General features: G+C 40.5%; 1 protein-coding gene across 1 annotated transcript in view; it reads right to left on the reverse strand.

Annotated features, from left to right (window-relative positions):
• Positions 1 to 21,753, reverse strand: part of htr7c (5-hydroxytryptamine (serotonin) receptor 7c) — a 35,682-nt gene that overhangs the window by 13,564 nt on the left and 365 nt on the right. Inside the window, exon 1 of the mRNA XM_007557043.2 lies at positions 21,012 to 21,753. This exon is cut by the window's right edge and continues 365 nt beyond it. Coding sequence (XP_007557105.1) covers positions 21,012 to 21,487 — 476 coding nt within the window. The 5' untranslated portion in view covers positions 21,488 to 21,753. The remainder of the gene's footprint in view (positions 1 to 21,011) is intronic.

The following is a 21,753-nucleotide window of genomic DNA, read 5'->3' on the forward strand; positions in this document are numbered from 1 at the left end:
CCAGTCAGCCCATTCTTCTCCGATCTCTGACATCGGAAAGGCATTTTTGTCCATACTAATGCCGCTCAGCAGACACTTCTTCATTCTCTGCCGATTCTCTGTAAACCTGAGAGATGGTTTCGCGTGAAACTCCCAAGTAGATCAGCCGTTTCTAAAATAGACACCAGCAACCATGCCATGTTCGAAGTCCTTTAAATCTCCTTTTTATTCCTACTCCGATGCCCTGTTTGAGCTATGGCAGGTCTTCTTCACTGGATATTTCTGCCCAACGCTCCAAGTTGTTCACATTTGACTCGCTATGGCTAAACTAAAGCAGTCTGAACCCAGCCTGTTTAATAATTATCAATTTTCTCTTTAGCAATCTTAGTTTGCATCTTTGTTAGCAACAGCTATTTTTCCGTTGTGTCTCAGGTCTTTCGTTTGACGTACAATAGCAATGCATCCAGTGCATTTTGAATTGAAGTCAGTGTTTTCCTGTAAGCAACGAGAATCCATTAGTGAATCCAAGCACCTCTTCACACCGTCTACTTTGAATGGATTTTTGCCTGCAGGTTATGCATTTCCTGTTCTGTGTCAATTGTTAAAAGGTGTTTCTCTATGGTGGCAGCCATGGCGACCATATTTGTGTTAAAGGCACAGGGTGTCTGCATGCCTCTTTCTCTTTAAAGAAAATTTGATTTCTATAAGCGTATGCCGGCAGCTGTTTTGTCTTCATTTTATGGTGACGGGCTAGCCCCGAAAATGATGTTTTCACTTTCTTTTTGTGAACTGGAACTCTGCAAAGCCATTTAGTGAGACGCCAAAGCATGCTATGAAATATTAATAAATTTGCTCAGTTCCTCTTCAGTGTTATCCAGCGACTACATGTCTGAAAATGGGGGGCTGGGGTGAGAAAGTATGTGGTTGGAAGTCTGTCTTCTTCTCTTTTTCCTGTCATGATGATGAGTGAGAGTGAGGGCGAAGAACACACACCCTCCCTCCCCCACTTTATCCGTCACCTTCCCAGAAACGAGGGACAGAGAAAGAAAGAAAGAGAGAGAGAGAGAGAGAGAGAGATATTCTCAAAGGACACCTCGGACGCCAAATAACCTCAGAGGAAGTCGCCGGTGTGAGAAGGGAAGTTTTTTTCGGCACTTCTTATTTCACTTCTGACCTTTTAGGGGGGGTAAAAAAAAAAGTATTTATATATATATTTGAGCAGTTTTTGTTACCAAGGATACCACAGGCAGCTCCGCTTTTTTAGCCCGCTCACTTTGCTTCAATTTGGCATCTAGACTGTGGCTAGTACAGCTGAAGTAGCTATACAGCCCATTATGTGTCATCATTTCATAGCTTGGCAAATGAAAAGGGACAGCGAGGAGGATCCATAGCCAACTTCATCCACAGCTGAAACTAATGTGCAACATAAAGGCAACTGTTTGGGGCGGGACGTGCTTTATTTTTTCTCTTGTTTTTTGATTTTTGTGTTTTTTTTCCGACATCCCTCCCTTAAAGTGACCTTTTGCTTTTGGGGACATGTAAATATCAGATCTGCAAAAACCCAGTTGAGCATGAGAGGATGCTGCTAATAATGCCACTGATGTTCAAAAAGAAGAAAGAAACCAAACACTGTGAGAAAAGCCTTAACGTCCATGTTCAGGTCATCTGTGATGTCTGGGGAAAACAAACGCAAATTATTTTGGATTACTTCGACAGAAGCCATTGATTCATAGTAACCTTCGCGATAGTAAATATAAGTATGCAGTACTCTTGATTTCTCATTTACAGAAAAACTACAGCACCTCGCAAACGACGTCGTATGCCATCAACTTTTTCTTGTTTTGTTACATAGTGTATTTCATTGTTACTTTATGTAAAAGGCCAACACAAAGTATGGCAGAAGTGTTAAGTGGGATGGGAAAATGTTGCTTTAAAAAAAGCTTCAAGAAATAAAAATCTCAAAAAAGTGTGGCATAAATTTGTACTTGTCCCCTTTTCCTCTGATACCCCTAAATAAAAGTCAGAGTGTTCAGAAGGTTAGCGAATGACGTCTACCTGAGTGCAATCTCATCTCGGTATGAAGCTGAGCTGTGACGACCGAGGAACACAACAAGACGGGTCAGGGAGAAAGATATGAATATGTTTAAGACACGGTTAGGTTATAAAAAAAAAAGGCCTCGCAGAGCGTTGTTCAATCCATTATTCAATATGGCGCAGCTGTGAACCTAAAAACACACGGCAATCCACCTTAGCTGGGAGGCCGAGTGGGGAAGGAATTAATCAGAGAAGCAGCCAAGAAGCCAATGGTAAATCAGGAGGTCCTGCAGAGATCAATAGCTCGAGTGGTAGAAGCTGTTGACAGCACGACTGTTCTGTTCTTCAAGCATGGTGCAGATCAGGACTTTATGGAAAAGTGGCAGGAAGAAAGCCACAGCTATTCTAGTTTGGAGTTTGCTGGAGGCCACGCAGGGGATTCAGCAAACGCGTAGAAGAAGGCGCTCTGGTAAAACATCGAGACGACGGGGGAATTGACGGCGCTCCCCGCCTCTCTCCCAACGATCCCTGGAGACGGGCACCAGCCCCTCTGTGACCTTGCGAGGATAAGCAGCCGATACAAGATGGATACTTAGAAAACATATTCTACTTAGCAATCCTGAGCCATTTTGTATTGGTTTATTATATTCATTCTCATTAAAACACATTCAAGTTTATAGCTGAAAGGTGATAGAATGTGGAAATATTAAAGGGTGCAAATACTCGGCAAGAAACTGCAAAAACACAATAATCGATTTTGACATCTATTTTCCATCTGTTGACATCTTCCAAGCACTTTTTTCTACATTTGCATTGTATTTTGTTTTACACCTGAATGATAACCGATTAAAAATATTTTACTGGCTCTTGTAAAGAGTTTCCTTTCCCAAACAGGATAATAAAAGCACTCTGACATCCACTGTACTTTGCTAGCTGGCGTTAATTGCCATGTTTTTCATAGACGTTATAAAACCATGACATTGATGGAAGTATTTGTGCATTTTTTACTATGACGAGCGGTGCCAAACATGTGGCCGTGCATGCTAATAATAATAACAATCTGCCAGTGTTGGTCATTTATCCCGTTCCTCATCGTGTCTTTACCAGCAACGCACCGGAGATCTGGGGAAGATTGTGATCTGCTAAATGATTAATTGGATCTAAAGTATGCCTTCCACATCCTGTCCAGTTTGTCACTTTAATGGAAAATGTGCACTGAGGTATAAATCAGTCAGTATCCTGCAAAGGCACATTCTGATAAAAAAAAAAAAAAACACAAATGAGAAAGTACGTGCAGCTAAGACCCGAAGCTTCCAACACACTATGAGCGGATGGAGCAGCGTTCCCACATCTAACGGCCAACGAGAGATTTCAGTTTTCTAGGTCAAGAAGAAGAAAGTTTATCTAACGTGTATATTTTCCCAGATGTCAAGCGTCTAAAGGAGATATACGTGGGTGGAATCGATGTTCAGCATCTGAACAGTGTATAATAGCCGCACTAAAAAAATATGAGTAACGGACAGAAAATCCACTATGGCTGTTTATCTTGTCTGTCGTCAGAGAGGGAGAGAAAATATTCCTTTGATGTGAAGCAACTTTGTGATGACGGAAGCATATGCAAATGCATGGCATCACCAGTCTTCTTCAGGACATTTCCAGAACATATCTCTGCCAAGGTACACACACTCAAAAAAAAGAAAAAATGCCATTAAAGCTGTGTAAACACAGCTGTGACGACAAAGTAATAACCGTGATAATCAGATCGCACGACACTCTAAAGTACACAGGAGCCATCAGAAACGTCACTATCGCATCAGATAACATCAGACAGAAAGGAAGTATTCTGACATGTACTGCTTATGTACAGTTTGAAAGGTATTTACTCATATTGTGTAAAAAAAAAAAAATACATCTTTCCTCATTGTCTGACACGACATCAGACTAAACACAAAATGTGACCAATGTGCAGTATTTCAATTGCAACTGGATTATTTCAAGATGAAATATTAACGACTGTTTATTTATTCATACAATGAAGCTTAGTGTATTTCTTAAATGCATGTTGTTTATCTTCATATGTGGCCAATTTATCCTATGTTTATTCTCTATTTTTGTTTTCAATTTTTACTATCCTTGAGTTAAAGAAATGTACAAAATTTCCATATGCCTGTCCCATCATGTGTCTGCGGAAATGGTAATGAATTATATTGTATTTGAAACATTTCCAGCTTTAGGTCAGCTAAGTTCAAATGCTAGAAAATAAGGAAAATTGTTATTATTTTTTTTAATTTTCTGCACATTTAGAGGTCACATACATTGCTTCAGTATTTGTTATAATCTCCTTTTAAACTCTATAACTTTGGGTTTCATGAGCTCAAAGGAGAAGTCTTCAAAAATGAAGGCATTTGTCCTTGATTGGATTTGCAAACTAATATATCTGTTCTGATGTTGCTTTGGCCTGACTGCACCAGAAACAAACTTTGGATCGTAAAATTATCCGTCTTTATGGTGACATGTAGTGAATAATAAAACAAGAAACTCTAACAAAACCCCAAACAGAAAAAGTTGGTAAGAAAAAATAAAACAAAACTGTTGCCTTTTCAAAGGCTACTATAGCTCCCCTCGGCTGTATAATGCAAATACACTTCAGTCTGAGAATCTTTGCATTTCATTTTGTTTGAATAATATTCAAATTACCCATTTACACTGGGCTGGACATTATGCTTCATCAGTTAAACCACATTCAGGTGGTTTACAGTCTCATGACCAAACAAAAGAGACAAAAAAAAAAAACTTGGTTGTATGTAAGAGGTATCTAAAATTTTCACTGACCCACCCACTGACCTACAGAGGAACAATAAATGCAAAACACACATCTCTTTTTCTCACAGGAGCCCTACCTTTGTGTACCTTTCAAAGATACACCCACGCAATCCACCAACACATGCAAAAAAAAAAAAAACTGAGCTCTTACAAAGTAATGAGTCATTTAGCAGCCAAGGTGTATTTTGTGTCCTCTTCTGATTATTATATTTTGGAGCTTTAATAAAACATCACATCTATTAGGAAAATGAATGATATGATATTAGACATTGCTTGACATGTTTCCAACCTGATATGGATGGTGTTGCATTTCAGTAAATAAAGAATTACCAACACTATTGTTAAAGTAAAGCTTACATCTGCATCTCAATGAATGAGAACATCACCCAAAAGCTGGTTCATTTCAGAAAGTCGATTCAAAAAGGGAAACACATATTATATAGGATCAGCACACACAATTATTTCACAAACGCAGGAAGAAGTTTCTAATGAAATCAGCTCAGTACTTCTTTGAAACAAACCACACCATTAGTGACCAGTGACTCTGGGAGGCCAGGTTGCTTCAATAGAGGCCTTCAGATCCGGCTAACTTTTGGCTCTGGTGTCTCTTTTAGGCATGGAAATCAAGAACCAGTTCTCTACAAGTGCAATTCCTGCCCATCTAACAATCCCACTTGTCTAATAACCTGAGAAGCCCTGCGACAGACTGGCGACCTGTCCAGGGTGAACCCCGCCTCTCGCCTGGAACGTTAGCTGGAGATGGGCACCAACACCCCTCATAACCCCACTGGGGACAAGGGTTTACAGAAAATGGATGGATGGATGGATGGATGGATGGATGGATGGATGGATGGATGGATGATAACCCGAGACATATTTGCGTGATGTCATATTGTACACGCTCCGTATTTTGGCGTAGTTCCTTTACAAATGTGTGCAAATCTTCATCAAAAAAGATTAAGTTTGCAATTGTCATGTTTCTATTAACTAAGAAATTGAATTAAAATCACACACGGATAAGCTTGTGTACACAGTGTAGCAATGGATGGAAACCATTACATGAGATATATTCATAAGGAGACGTTGGCATCTTATTCAGGCGTCGGAGCCACAAACCCTTCATACTTGGGAGCGGCTACGTATCCTGCGTTTTGGGGAAATGGTAGCCAGCAATTTTACAGGAGAGCTGTGGATTCAACACGTCCGAATGACACACAGCTTTTAATTACCTGTGTGATGCTGTGAGAAGTCTGGTGGAGCCAGCTGTCCAAAAAAAAAAAACATCATCATCCTCTTTGTCGTTTTCGCCAGTAGTAACATCCAACAGTTAATCATGTGACACAGTGCAAGTGTTTCCGTTGCAGTTTTGCAAAATACGGAAATTTCGATACAGCTGAAAAACCACCTCATCCTATAGCAAAAACACAAGTTTTCGAAATTGCAGATTTTCCATTAAGCAAATTTATTTTCAAAATTTCATCTGTGGTCACTGGAAACGCAGCCGTTGGCTGATTTTGAACGCACCCAAAATGGTATCACAGCAAAGTTGCTCCAAAAGCATGGACACCGTTTCACTTGAAAAGGATGAAATACCTCCAACACTATCAAACAGTCGACCACACAGCATGCAAAGGATCTGCTCGAATATAAAGAATTTGATACGTTGCGTAGCGACAGTGTAGAGCTTCGAGCACAGCATCTCAAATGCCACAAATGTCCTGGGTAACATTAAACTCCTTAACATTAGCGCCATAGTGTGTGAACAATCTCTATCTCACATAGACATCTACAGTCGCGTTCAGTAAATAAGAAAACGGTGAGGCTCATTCGTCGGATTAAAAGCACCTTTTAAAAGTACCTCATTGTCTTCTTCCTGACAGCAGATTATCTGGTTTATTTCAGGCAGTTTGTTCGCTAATCAAGCACAGTGACAGCCTGGTCATTAAAGCAGGCGTTGGTACCTTTTTCACTGCCACTTCTGACATTGTCTGTGGTTCAGAGGTTGCTCACCACAAGAAATGCAACTCTTGTAGCTCATGTCCTGGGTGCGTTTGTTTGTGGTGTCTGCAGAGATCTCTGTACTTACCACTGTTGTGGTTGAATTCAGCGCTCCGTGAACAGCCAGCCTTTTTAGCAACAGCCCTGTGTGGCTTACCCTCATTCTGCAGGGCGTCAACGGGGTTTCATTTGCTGCTGTAAGCAAATGTAGCTGTACGTATTAAGTATTAAAGGCTCCATCCGCGCAATAACTCAAAGACTTCTCAAATCACAGTTGAAGGAGCTGTCTGTTTGCCGATTAGGATAAAATCATCTGCATGGATCTTATGCTTAATAATGAACAGATTTTTATTTTTTTATGTTTCATCCTTCTTTGTGGAACTGTTATTAAAACTAGAGCTGTTACCAAGCAACACACTTTAAGAAATTCATTACTTTATATAAACCTACTGGTGTCACATCTTAATATGCAAAAAGTCTGTCATGTCAATCTTAGTAGGCTGCCACAAGTGACGAATGTTTTCCTCTGCAGCAGCGAACGACTCTGAACCAAATGCAAGAACAGATGCTGCTCTAACTGATGGTTCAATTTAGTTTATGACTTGATTTTCACAAAACAAATGGCAGAGATGTTCAGGTTTTCCTAGATCTCCTCGCCATTGTACAGCAAGCGGGCCGCCATGAATTTTGTATGTTCAGCATGGTGTCTGGCTTGATCCGCAGTGACAAGCTCTGATCTCTGAATGAAGGCAAAAGCTGGATATGAACACAAAGCACGGCAGAGAAGCTGTGGAGGAGGTGCATAACAGGTGAAGCGAGAATAACAGGTGAAGCGAGAGTTTAGCCCCCCCGGATTTGACAAACATGGCTAATACCGCGAGCACCTACAGTTTTTAATCCTAAAGTAATATTTTAAGCTGATCCCATTCACACGAAATATGTGTTAGTAAAATCACAGCATGCTTTGGAGGCTGACTGATAATGGCATAAGAACTTTTCTGCTGGGTAAATTCTGGTGAACACTTCAGCATACCATTATGTTTAACATCATGCATGCAGTCTTAAATTTTTGCAGATTAGTCCAAACAGGACCATAAAGCATAGTAATATCAATTAATAGCTCAGTTTTTATAGCTTAATAGTGTATGAGTTGTGTTTTTTTTTAGATTTGAAAAGTATCCAAAAGATAACAGTTGCAAAATCCCTCTATCTCTCTAATGACTGGTTTTATTATAGTGTGCTGTGCAGCTGTACTCACCCCTGTGACTGTGAGTCAGTACTCTGCAGAACCATGTTCTGTACAGAACAGCTCAGGTTCAGTAAGATGGATGGTTGTGCCTGTTAGCATCAATTTTCAAGTTTTGCCACAGATTCTCTCTTGGATTTGAGGTCTGGACTTCAACTAGGCCAAGCGAACCCTTGAATGTGCTTTGATCGAGATTGTCCCATTTTGGGGTTGCTGTCCTGCCACAGTCTCAGGTCTTTTGTGACCTTTGACATGTTTTCATCCATGCCGACCTCGTATTCAACGCAGTGACCACCATGTTTTATCGAAGCGATGGTGTGTTCACGTTTACATTAAGGAAATAGACTTCTTAAGGCTTTTTTTTTTTACAGCAGGCTGTCAGTTTAAGTGGATGGATGGCAATATGGAGGACCATGCCTTGGTAGGTTTACAGCTGCGCCAAAATCTCTCTACTGTCAGACAGTGGATTGAACAGTGCTCTGTGAAAGGTTAAAATGTTGAGACATTTGTTTATAACCTAACTCTGTTTTAAATTTTTGAGAACTGTAACTGTAACCTGCCTGTCATGTTCTCAGTGGACCTCTGAGACTTTCACAATGCAGTTGTATTCTCTTAGAGGAAATTAAATACAAGGGAAATCTGTCTGCTGACTTGGGTAATTGGTGGCACTGGATTTTGTTTACGGGTGTCAGAGTAAAGGGGGCTGAAAACAAATCAAAGCTGTGCTTTGCAGATTCAAAATTTATGAAGAATGGTTAAAAACTATGTGTCACTTTCCTCCCACTTCACAATTACGTGCTACTTTGTCTATACAAAGTATAGATCTGTCGCACATCCCAATAAAATGCACTGAAGTCAAAATGTAAGAAAAAGTTAATCAGGTGTGAATATTTTTGAAGGCATCGTTTTTGGATTCAATGGGAGAAGGATGTCCCTTTTATTTTTTTCAAGGAGCACAGCTATTCATAAGTTGTCCTGACCCAGTTAGAAGTCCGCTCTGGGGGTGTCTGTCTTGCTCAAGGGTAGTTTGGCAGTGATGGGTATACTGAAACTTAATAATAAGACATTGCCCCTCTGGATACTCCACTATATTTTCAGCACCTACCTGGTCTGAGCACAGGGATAAAGAAAAAAAAACATCTGGAAAGTCACATTGAACCACAATCAATAATTCATTTCCATTATACTGTATAGTCTTGGGCATTGCATGGAGAACTAATTGACAATTACAATAGAGTGATCCACATCAGTGAGCGTATATGAGGGGATACAGAGCAGCTAATTAAAATATGCCTCTCTAAACAGGGTGCTTTTAGTCCCTGTTATCCACTCTGGCTTTGCGATCTTTTCGCCAATACAGACAAATTCTTCATTCACGCGTACGTTAGTCAAAAAGCATTCAAATCTACACCGATGACCTGTAATTTTTTTGTGATTTGGTTTTTATATTTTTTTTTTTTTTTTTTTCAAAGCACTTTTTTTAACAATCCTCCTAAATATTCAGTTCGTGTGCAGATAAACTGGATGCCAGAGCTTACGTTGTATGCTTCATCTACTACGGCATCAAATTGCTAAATGTTTAGTATATATTATCTGTGGCCCACAGCTTAATGTGTGTTTGTGCATGTCTGATTGTAGTCTATCAGCTCTGTCAACAGGAAACCCATTATCCTACTGCTTAGTAAATGCCTTTTGCTGCTTTGTTTAATCTTAATGAGTAATGGACCCTTCGTCGTACCAAAAACAAAGCATGATTTATACTGCACTAAAGTCACCAAGTACTTTGCCCTTTTCTGCTTCCTGTCCCCTGAGATCGCCAGGTAAACAATGTCACGGACCAGGAATAGGAAAGCCAAACTGTGTCGAAATGCACATAAAATTACAGCACACCAGGTCGACTTCTGACGTCTTATTGTTTTCTTGCCCCAGTTCACAAAACTCCATCTGTAGATTATTACAGTAGCTTTAAAACTGAATCTTCAAACTCAGAGAACATATTATTACGTTAAAATGCTATTATTCCAGCCTTTGAGTCAGTTTATTTCAGCTGCGGTTCAATATAATGCAGGGCTTGGTTTGGCTGGAAAGATCCCAACTTAATGTTAAATATTATTCATGCAAGTCATGGCAATCCTAGGTGTTTAAACAAAAAAAATAACCTGACTTTTCTTTCTTGGGCCTTGCAGGAATTCCCCCTCTCGTATAGGCTTTGATACTGAAGAATAACTTTGCACATGTTCACTTCAGCTACTTGTGCTGTAAGGAAGTTTTGTGTTTATTTTTGGCTCCATACGATCGGATGGTGGAGGTTTTTCTCCTTGTTGTCAGTGGCGACACGGATAGTCTTTGATGACATGTGGTATGTAGCTTTTTGTCAAGCAACCCCCGTTGGCCAAGTTGGCAGAATGAGCACTCGCCAAATGGGGCCTGTTTGAATATGGAAGTAAGGTAACAAACATGTTAGCGGAAAATGGGGAAAGCGTTGGTGCTTTCTCCACTGACTATCTTCCTTCGGATAAGATGATGGGTAATTTACAGAAGCAGGCACACGTCCAGCAAAGACATCCAGCAAAGACAGTTTTTTTTGTTGGATGGTCCCCATAGCAACATCTCTGAATCAACTGAATTATCTGGACATCCTAGTGAGCTGAAAGCTCACGTCTGTTCATTCAGAAGTCAATGGAGTGGGACTACTCTAAGATGCCTGGTTTAAAATTCCATGAAGTAGTAACATCATGGAGACTACCGCCACTCATTAGCTAGTACAATTGGTTACCATGGAAACTGAATGCAAACTGGTGGATGGGTGTGATTGCAGACCAACGAGTTACACTGATTTGTTATTAGACAACTGCTCCTGCTTCTTGGGCATCAAAAGATGTAACGGGTGCCACTATCCTACCGACAACTGTCTAATCTTCTACAAGATAAACAAGACTGAGCCGTGGTTTACAGGGCACAGAATATGGCAGATGTTAAAGATGTGCCTAAACAATGATGGAAACTTCAAGGAAGGAACTAACAAAATGCAAAAAACTGACATCCTATCAACAACCATCCTTTCTGGAGCCAGAGGTCAATGGGTCAGAGGTGGGTTACACCACGTTCTGCTCACCAGATTGTTACAGACACACAGGAAAGACAGTCACTTGAACAATCACACCCAAGGACATTATGTGTTTAGACATTTAAACAGTAAGGGCTGTGATTCAAATCTGAATATCCCAACATAAGCTTTTTATTTTCCTTTTCCTGGAGGTCTCTGGTGTCCCTAAATTCTTGAGCTTCTCTGGCTACTGACAAAAATGCCAGGATGAGAAAATTTGTGATTGATCGTTAGATGTGCCCCACATTGTCGCTGATTAAGGAGAACTTCCATAAAGACAGAGTGTCTGCCTGGTAATCAGACAGTCCTGGGCCTGAATCCCAGCAGCGTCTAAGCTTGGTAATTTTCTGATAAAAATGTGAATCCCTACTGCTACTTCGAAAGGTTTTAAAAGAATGAAATGTTTGCCTTACAGTTGAAAGTCCAGGGACTCTACCCAATCTTAAGTCTACTGACATTTTGAGACCTGGAATAATCCATTTTTATGTTCCATAACGCCTAAAGTGTACTTACTTTTTTTAAGGGAATCAATGCCAGGGCCATAGTTAATAGTGGCTTGCTCCAAAATAAACTGCTTCAAATTGCAGTCACCTAAAAATAGCAACTGCCAAAGGACAATCACTGTCACAACACTAACAACATACCACTGCTATCATTTCATTTTCCTCCCATTGATTGTCTGCTTAGACATCTTAATAGGCTTCAGATCCATTTCCACATAAACCATAGAATCTAATCACACGATTCCTGAGCAGAATGTCTCACATTTTATGTGCTTCTGTAGTAAAAGTCTAATAGGTTTCGTGGTTTCTAGCACAAGCAGTACACATCAGTGATTGACTTGTAAAATACGTATTCTGATCATATGAATTTTGATGGAATCGTGCACTGAAATATCTTATTTAAACTGAAAGTCGCCTTTTCCTATATGATGTTTAACATATTCTGTGGTTATTAATCGGCCATTTCCCTGGCATTCAATCCCTGTCCTGATTAAACATTACTTTTCAAGCATGAACTGCCTTTGGTCTGATCTCGCTGGCGTTCCAGGAGATGTCCGGTACCTCCGCATGTCAGCGAGACGGCCGACAAGTGGGAAGGGAACAGTCCCTGAGAAAGTGGAGCTTAGGTGTCACATCACATCACCACAGGATGCGTCTCCTCAGTCGGGTCATCTGTGTCCGCTGCTGCGGGTGGATGTTTCCCAGCTGCACTAAGCCAGGGATGGCTCTCCTGGGACAAATGCACACAATAGCCTCACAAAAATATTCTCTGACACGGAGGAGCAGGTCGTTGCGGAAGCCGTGTGTGTGAAATCGGCTCATCAGTGACAGAGCCGCTGACGGAAACGATGTGAAGGCAGCTAATCCCACTGCCGTCTACGCTAAGAGCCCAGGCTTGTAACGTTTCTTCCTCCACACCCCCCAAACCTCACCTGCGATTTCCTGAAAGAGATTACAGGTGATTACACCTCCACCGCACTTTGTTCAGTGTGGAAAAGTTTACTTTAAACCAAGTTGTTTGGGATTTTTCACTTGGCCTACATCTCATCCACCTGCTCCCACTTCACAAAATGATTTTTGCTTAACAGGGTCGCCCATTCCACATCGAGCACCTCTGATCCGTCTTCAATGCCCGTTCTCAGACCTCCAACGAACTGCGGGGAAGGAACTCCCATCACTTCCCTCTGTTGTGAATGAATCATTCATATTAGGCTTTGCATTATTCAACATACAACATATTACTCTCAGCAAAGGTTAAAACTGACTTGAGCCAAAAAAGATGCAGGGGAATGGGAACTAAAACCACTAGGCTTTTGTTGAAAGTGCATGTGGGGATAAAGTGTCTAGTGAAAAACCGAATGTACATTAATCCAGAGAGGATGCCTTAGAAATGTAAGCGTCCTCTCTTTTATTCATTCTGCCTCACTTCGACTGGGCTTTTCTGCTGTGACTGGGTCAATGTTCTGGAGCGTTAACTTCAATCTCCAGCCTTAAGTAACCACTCAAAGAAGCCAGAGGTGAACAGGACATACATAAGCATGACTTTAAACGGATGAATTTCACAATTTCACTAGAAATAAGGTAATTTAGAACGGCGAGGGGCTAAAAATAGCAAACTTTTTTAAAACTGATACTAAATTTTTCCTTTGTCTGCAATAAATTACAGTTTCCAAAGTACACACGCAAAACTGTTGGGTAATAACCCAAATGCTAGATTTGTGATGTTGCTACAGGCTCAACCAAACATTGGCTCCACAACTGTAACTCAGTTTGTTGGGTAAGTAGCAAAGAAGCCACATCATTTTTCACTGACCACCATTTTGAATTAAACAATGACCTGATCAGGCTTCACTAAATCTCTTAGAAGTAGGATACAATTATAAGTGTTACAATCGTAAGATGATGCAGTGTGCTAATGCTAACACTTTGACAAAGTAAGTAAGCTCAATGTTATACAGTGTACATTTTGCTCCCCCAATCAAATGTATCACTTACATGCCAAATTAACCTGACAATAATACTAGATATTTGTCATTTCAGTCCAATTCTAGGTGTAGGTAAGCGGGGATATAGTAAGGGGAAAATATAGTTGTTTTTAACCCAGCAGTTTTTAGATTGTAAAATATATGGTTTTTCAATTGAGGTTATTCAAGCAAGCTGTAAAACAAATGCAGTACTTTGACTTTCTTCTATTGATGAAAAATCCTGTTTTGTTCTGAGGTTGAAAGGTTCATCTTGTATCGTATTACAGTCTGTGTTTATGCATGTAAATGGCCTCCAAAGGCTCTCAACTGAATTGCTTCATCCTAAAACTATATTTAGTTACAGAAATGTCCTTTGCCTGATGCTGTAAAACGTACTAATCTCTCAGAATGTCTCACTCTTGGTATTTTAACTTTTGTTTATGGTGCGACTTAAAAATGTAAAAACAACTCTAAGGTAAAAATGAAACTGCAATGTGCCTTTCCTGTTTATTCAGACTGAAATGAGTGCTCTGCTGCTGTGTTCAGAGGTCAAGAGTTTACAAGCTGTTTATAACTGTACTAATAGCTGACGTCTAATTACATAAAAGAGTTAGACTTTTCTTGTTGGCTGAAGCTGAACTAACAAGGAAAACAAACTCTATATGGAAGGTTTTTATACATCTAATTATTAAATTTCCCTCTAACTAGATAAAAAAAAACTAATACCTAATTCACAGTTTTAGACATTAAAGAAACCCTGTGGTGTTTTAAAATATTTGCTTTGATCCACAAGTCAAATCTGGGTATCTTTAGCCTTAAAAGTTTGAAAGAAAGAGAAGTCTCTGAAGGATTGAAAGGATGTGGCCATTTATCAGGCTGTGAAGCTCCAACAAAGCTTTAGTGGCAGCCTGGAAACTGTAGCTTTCAGCGTTTACAGAGGCTTGACCTGTAATTAAGGAGGCCAGGAAAGCTTACCTTCAACTTTAAACCTACACACTACATGAAAAAGAAAAAGTATGAAGTAAAACAGGCAGACTGTCAAAAAGGACTGAACGTACACAAATACAATGGAGGCTGTCCCTGTTTTTCCTCCAGCAAATACAAAATAGGTTAATGCTGGACTAACACAACATGTGCAGCTGTGTCCGCGGCCGGTTTACTGTTGAGGTAAACACATACGACCTTCAGGTACCGCCACATCTAATCAGACTTTGTCCCGCTATCTGTCTCTTTGAGCTCTTCAAATTCATTTGGCAAATGGTGCCCAATTTTTGTAATCCAAGATGACAATAACAGACCTTTAATTACACATAATCACATGTCTAATTGCAAATTGCAATTTTAATGAATTATCCCTACTATTCCCATTGCAAATCACATGCCAAACACACTTTGGATTGTTTAATTAAGACGACTCTGTTTCCATGGAGATCAGAAAAAAAATAGAAGAAGAAACGGTTTGCAGAACTGTCCGTTCCGCTTGGTGCGGAGATGAAAATAATTTCAAACTGACACTGCGTTATTACAGCATCACTGCAACCTATGTGTGGCCCCTAATCCTCAGCCTCTGTCTCGTTCTCTTTCGTTCTATCTGAGCGGCACAAAACACTTTCATACTCCAGTCAGCTTTAACACAGCTGACTGGAGCAAACTCCCTTTCCACAGCATGATAGTTGTGATCCAGTTCTTGCAGTAACATCATTAGCCCCTCAGGCGAGCCTCGGTCCCTCGCGCTCAGCTCGTCCAAATGTGCCCGATTCTGGGTAAGCCGAGATAATACCTGATAGGCAAGTGGATGGAAGTAATCTGATCGTCAATACCACAATTAGCGTTTGTCTTCATTGTTGTCAGTGAGGCAGAACAGCTGAAACAGCCACCTGATGATGTTTGTGTCCTTCCGGAGCAGACGTGTTATGTTTCACAAGGGCTTCGGCCTTACTCCTGATTTCATAAGAAATGCAGATCCCTTGCAAAAGAATTCACACCCCTCGAGATTTCCACATTTTGCAGTGTTACGACCATAAATGTACTTTGTTTGGGTTTTTATGCGACAGCGCTGTACAGACCCGCCACAAAGGGAAATGAGCAAGTGGCTTTCAAAAACTACAAAGAGAAATGTCGGGATTCAGTCAGGTACTTTGATACCCCTAAATAAATAATGATAAAAATTCACTTGACAAATCTTTCTGTGCAAGAAGAAATCCATTGTCAAAAGACAACCATAAGAAGTACCGTTTTCTGTTTGCCGCAAGCCATGCACGGGGTAGAGCAAACAAGTAGAAAAACCCTCTAGTGGGATGAGACCAAAAATAAACGGCACTGCATGAAAAATGCCATGTTTGGTGCCAAAGCTAACAGTGAAAATCAACCCGTACACATCGCTCCCGTGGTAAAACACGACGGCTGCAGAATCGTGCCGTGGGCATGCTCTTCTTCAGTGACAAGTAACCTCTGCACGATCAAATGGTTAAGTTCAAAGCACATTAATTTGTAAGAATCCCCCAGTATAAAGTCCCACAGATAATTTGAGGAAAAGAACTGCACAGATCTGAAAGAGTTTGAGCTATTTTATGAATAATGGAAAAAGATTTCAGATTCTGGATATTCAGAACTGATGGAATATTCTAGAAAACATGCACCTGTAACCACAGCAAATGGTGGTTCAACAGGACTCAAGGAGGGTTGAGTACAAATATATGTTGCGTTTTTTTGAAGTCGACATTCTTGTCCTTTCATTCCAGATAAACAAAAACAGAAGTGGATTTACATTTGTGGCTAAATGATGAGAAAATGTGAAGTAACTCGGGGGGTGCGAATACTTTTGCAAGGCACTTTAAATCTAAATAGGTGTTAACGATGTCGAGTCAGGCCACCAGTGGGTCGGATTCAGGCTTCCTGTCGCTATTTTTTCACTTATAGGGGCTTAGCTTCATGAATAATTGTGGAGCGGAGTGTTGATGCGAAACGTCAGTGTGATGAATCTCATATTTATGTATGTTGTGCTGAACAGAAAAACAGGGCAATTTTCTGAAGTGAACTTCTCTCGCTGCACTTTTTCATGTAAATCCCAGCAGTGTTTGCTCGGCTCCTACTTGTAGAAGGGTGTAAAAATAGAAAGCAAGAACAAACTGTGCAAATAACAGACATGTGGGATGATGGTAAATCATCTGTAAGAGCCAGAATAGCTGTGAGGTCAGTGGGTCAATGGTCATAGCTATAGCTATAGCAAATTAATTTAGCCTGTTATACATTATTGACAGGTAGCGTATTCATTTTCTGGTCCAATGGCTTCTATGGATAATTAAAAGATGCTAGATCTGCGGTTTGGGCTTTGAATGTCAATCTTTCTCACACATAAACACCCAGTGGTGTGATGTTATTCCTGCCTTACAGTTCATTGCCTCAAAAGGTATTTGATCTTTCAGTGAACTGAAGTGGTTTGGGGCTATTCAATAAATGCAACACACACACACGCGCGCGCATACGCGCGCACACACATGTTCGCATGGCTATCTTTGTGGGGACTTTCCATTGACTTCCATGCATTTCTACAGCCTAAATCTCACCCTTATACTAACCCTAACTCTTACCAAAACTTAATTCACACCTTAGTCCTAAATCTAACCCCTGACCCAAAAACAGCGTTTCCCCTTGTGGGGACCAGACTTTGGTCCCTACAAGAGGCAGTGGGTCCCCACAACATAGTATGTGTGAGGAAAATGGTCCCCACAAGGTATTACAAACAAACGCACACACACACGACATCTCTGTGTTTTCTGAATGCGTGGCATGGGTCATGCACGTCCTTACTGAGGCAGCACCCCGAGTCCAAGGTTTTAGGGAACCCAAGATATTTGTTTTTCCATTTCTGTTCTTTTTTTGTTGTTGTTTGCTTAGATGTGTTTATTGAGTTTAATATTAAGTGTGGTGTTTTATGCAGATATCCAGTAAACAAATGATCATGTCACACTCCTGCCTCTCCAAGCTAACCCTATTGCCCAAGTACATCAGCAAGTTTTAAGAGCATGCATTCCTCCTTCTGCTTTGTTTTGGCTTCACATACAGTTCAGAAATAGCTGGCATAAACATGTCAAGAAGGCCTAAAAACCCTAAACTTACCTAATTATTAATCTACCAATTAATTCCAAATAGTTGGAATGGTCAAGATTATTTCATTTAAAGAATTTAATTCTATATTGTCTATTATTGAGAATGATTCCACACTTATTCAGAAGGTTCCAGTGTTTATTTCTGGGGGCGGGGGGTTATTTATTGTGATCACTTAATCGGAGAAGTTGGCCTACTGAAAAGTGTGATCATGTGCAGTGAATGCTCTCAGTCCTTGGTCCGGCCTCCTTTAGGATAGATTACTGCTTCATGGAAGCACTCACTCTCTGCTAAGGTTTTAAAGACCCCAGGTGGCTCCTAGTGTCTCTTATATTCCTCTGGACAATATCTCACAGATTCTCTATGGGGTTCATGTCATGCTGGTTTGCTGGTTGGTCAACCTCAGTAGCACCATGGTAATTGAAGCAGGTATTTGGTACTTTTAGCAGGCTGCATAGTGGCGCAGTTGCTAACACTATCCTGGGGATGAGTCTCAGCTTGGGGTCTTTCTGTATGACATTTGCATGTTCTCCCTGTGGATGTGTGGATTCTCTCCAGGTGCTCTGGCTTCCTCCCACAGTCCAAAACGTTTAACTGTTAAGTTTACTCTTCTTTCCAAACTGTCCTTAGGTAGGAGTGTGTGTGTATGGCTATGTGTCCAAGGTGTACCCCACTTCTCACCCAATGATTGGTGGAAACAGACATTATTCCATCCCCCATAGTAGAATCCTGCAAGGACAAGCAGCTACAGACAATGGATAGATGGCTGGTACTTTTAGACATGTGGGTAGCTTTCAGCATGAAGTGATCTCAAATCTCCTGGTCGACGGCTGCACAGAATTACAGAATTATGGACCAACACCAGCAATGGCAGTGTGGAAACTTCACACTGTCCCTCAAACAACATGAATTATGTGTCTCTCTGGACTCTGTGAACTGGATTTCTATAAATGACTCCACATCCAAAATGTACTTAATCTGAAACAATGACTTCACACCAAACCAATTGTCCCCATAACTCAAGTGAGACATTATCTGTGGTTCAAGAGTGATTTAATGTCTTGTAGCTCTTTGGGGTTGTTGTTGAAACTTTGACTCCACAACTACATTCATTATGAATCTCCTTCAAATGGTATTTACCCCCCATTTGGTGGCAAAGGTGAGATGGTCAGAACACACAGCTGCAGCAGACACTGTTGGAACCTTTTTTATTCAACCTAAAAAAAGATCTAGTTGAGCTAATGGATTGATAAAAGGCATTTACAACTGAATCCATATATATTTGGACACTGATACAAGTAGTTGTTTTTTTTTTACCTGTTTACTGAAATATATTCCAATTATAATAATATAATAGACATTGACATAATGTGCAGACTCTTAGTTTAGGTCAAAGTAGCTCTCCATGCAGGTGAAATAAGTCATCATTAAGCGGTGAAAATATAGAACAAAATCTATCCCAAAAAAAAAAGTACAACATTAGGAGAGGCAAAATCTAGTTTGGCACATCCTGAAAAGAAAAAACGAAACAAAGAACCGGGTGAACTGAGCAACACAAAAACACCTGGATGTCCACAGAAGATAAGAGTGGTGGGTGAACGCAGAATCGTTTCCATGGTGAAGAAAAACCCCTTCACAACAGCCAAACGAGTGAACAACACTCTCCAGGGGGTAGGCTTGTATCGCAGGCTAACATGAAGAGAAGTCCGCATGAAAATACAAAGGGTTCACTGCAAGGTGCAAGCCACTCATAAGCCTTAAAAATAGAAAGGCTTGATAAAAAAATAAAATAAAATAAAAAAGCCAGCATAGTTCAGCTAGAACATTCTTTGGATAGATTAAACCAAGATCAATCTCTACCAAATTGCAAAAAAAAAATAAAATAAAATAAAAAGGATGGAACAACTCATGATCCAAAGTACATCACTCTGGAACAATTGTGTTTATTCATGATGTGACACAAGACAGAAGCAGACAAATTAATTCTGAGATGTTCAGAGACAAACTATCTGTTCAAGTCCAGCTAAATGCAGCTTGAGTCAAAACATTTATCTATAGATTATGGTGTCAAATATATTCAAGATAGGCAAAAAAGTGAAAAAGTTTTATCTTAAGTGGGTGATATTTTCCAGTCTTTCAGTTTTTCCAGTGGTGGATTTTTTGTTTTGTTTTGTTTTTTTTCTTAAAAATTTGCTTTGGTTTTTACAAACCAAAGTGAATTAAAAGTCACTTAGGTTTGTAAAAACACCAGAAACCATCTAATAAAGTTATTTAGTTCAACTGTAATTTCAGAGAAATGTTAGAAAAGTTCATATTTAGCCTCAGACACTCTGCAGACTCTAATCATCAGATGTTTTGAAGAGAAAACCTAAAATGGAACTCATGTGAAATAATTCTTTATCCACAGTATATTAAAGCATCTGATTTTGGCACATCAGTACAAAAAATACATTTTTGACTCACTTGATCAACACCTATGGGAGATCCATCAGAATAAGGAACAAAACTGCCCTGAGGGTTGTTCTTTATATTTTCTGATCTTTTTAATTTTATTTTTGTTTATTTATGTTGTTTGTTTTTTTACTTTAAATTCAGAGTATTGGCCAAGGGCACCAGTCACAACACATTGTCACTATTATTTATTGTTGCTTTTTTGTTGTTGTTTGTCTATTTTTATAGATTAAATTACTGGAATAAAGTAACATTTTAATAATTTTACAACTAACTAACATGCAAGGACACTTATTAGGGCCGTTGCATATAGAAAAAAGGAGGAGGAGTAAATCATTGCCAAAAAGTGATGTTCTAGGAAGACTTTTGTCTGAGCTCCAAAAGTTGAAAAATTCCACTCTCAAACTTTGAGAATAATCTCAAATTCGAGATTCAGCTCAGAAAATGTTTAGAAAAAACTTGGAAATTTCTATGTTTCAAAGGTGGAAAATTTTTGACTTTTGAAAAACAGAAAATTTCCAAATTTTCTTCTAGAGCATTTCTGAGGTTGATCTCAAAATTGCTCATTTCAAAGTCTACGATGGTCCTAATATGTCATCATATACTGTAATTGTCAAGTTTAAAAGAAATATTTACGGACTGGACACCAAAGCCGGCTCTTGCCCAGGGCCCCCTACCACCACCTTCTCAATCCGGCCGTGCATTCAGCGCACCACATGCCTAAAATCTGATGATGATGCTGCTGCTGAAAGTGACCAAACCTCTCCGACTCAGATCAGCCTAAACTTTGCAAAACTTACCTGTCCACGCTGATCACGCACAGGGTCATGATAGAGGCGGTGCAGCACATCACATCCATGCCGATGAAGATGTTGCAGAACAAGTCCCCAAATAGCCACTTGCCGCCAGTCAGATCTGTCACAATGACGAACGGCATCACCACTATGGCCACTGATAGGTCCGCCACTGCGAGGGACACCAGAAGGTAGTTCGAAGGTTGCCGAAGTTTCTTCACCACGCACACGGCGATCACCACCAGCGTGTTCCCCATCACGGTGACCGCCGTGATCATCGCCAGCATGACCCCGATAATGATCTTCTCCGGGCGCCCGAAATCCAGCAGCTGCTCCCCGCACGACTCGTTCCACTTGGCCGTGGGGCTGCTGCCGACCGTGGTGACGGACACGTTGCTGACCAGAAGCAGAGTGCCATTGATAACTTCGGCAATATCCTCTTTCTTTGCAAAAGTGGGCTCAATTACCGAGGTATTGAACATCACGACAATGACGTTTCCCGGACAGGAGAGCAAGGGACGCCTCGCCAGTGCGCTCCAATTACGCGCATATTTGGGTTTGTGTAACCGGCTCCTGGACACTGCCCGTCGGTGTTAGGTCGAACGCTTCTTCAGCCGCACCACATCACCCTGTGGTGGTGGTCAAGTGATCCGTCCCTAGAGGTTCTGTAGCTTTCAAGGATACAAAGACCATCAGTCGAGGAGGAGGAGGGGGGGGAAGCCCCTAAAATTATGGAGCTGCACACGAA

Source organism: Poecilia formosa, unplaced genomic scaffold (assembly GCF_000485575.1).
Source record: "Poecilia formosa unplaced genomic scaffold, Poecilia_formosa-5.1.2 Scaffold82, whole genome shotgun sequence".
Taxonomy (NCBI): domain Eukaryota; kingdom Metazoa; phylum Chordata; class Actinopteri; order Cyprinodontiformes; family Poeciliidae; genus Poecilia; species Poecilia formosa.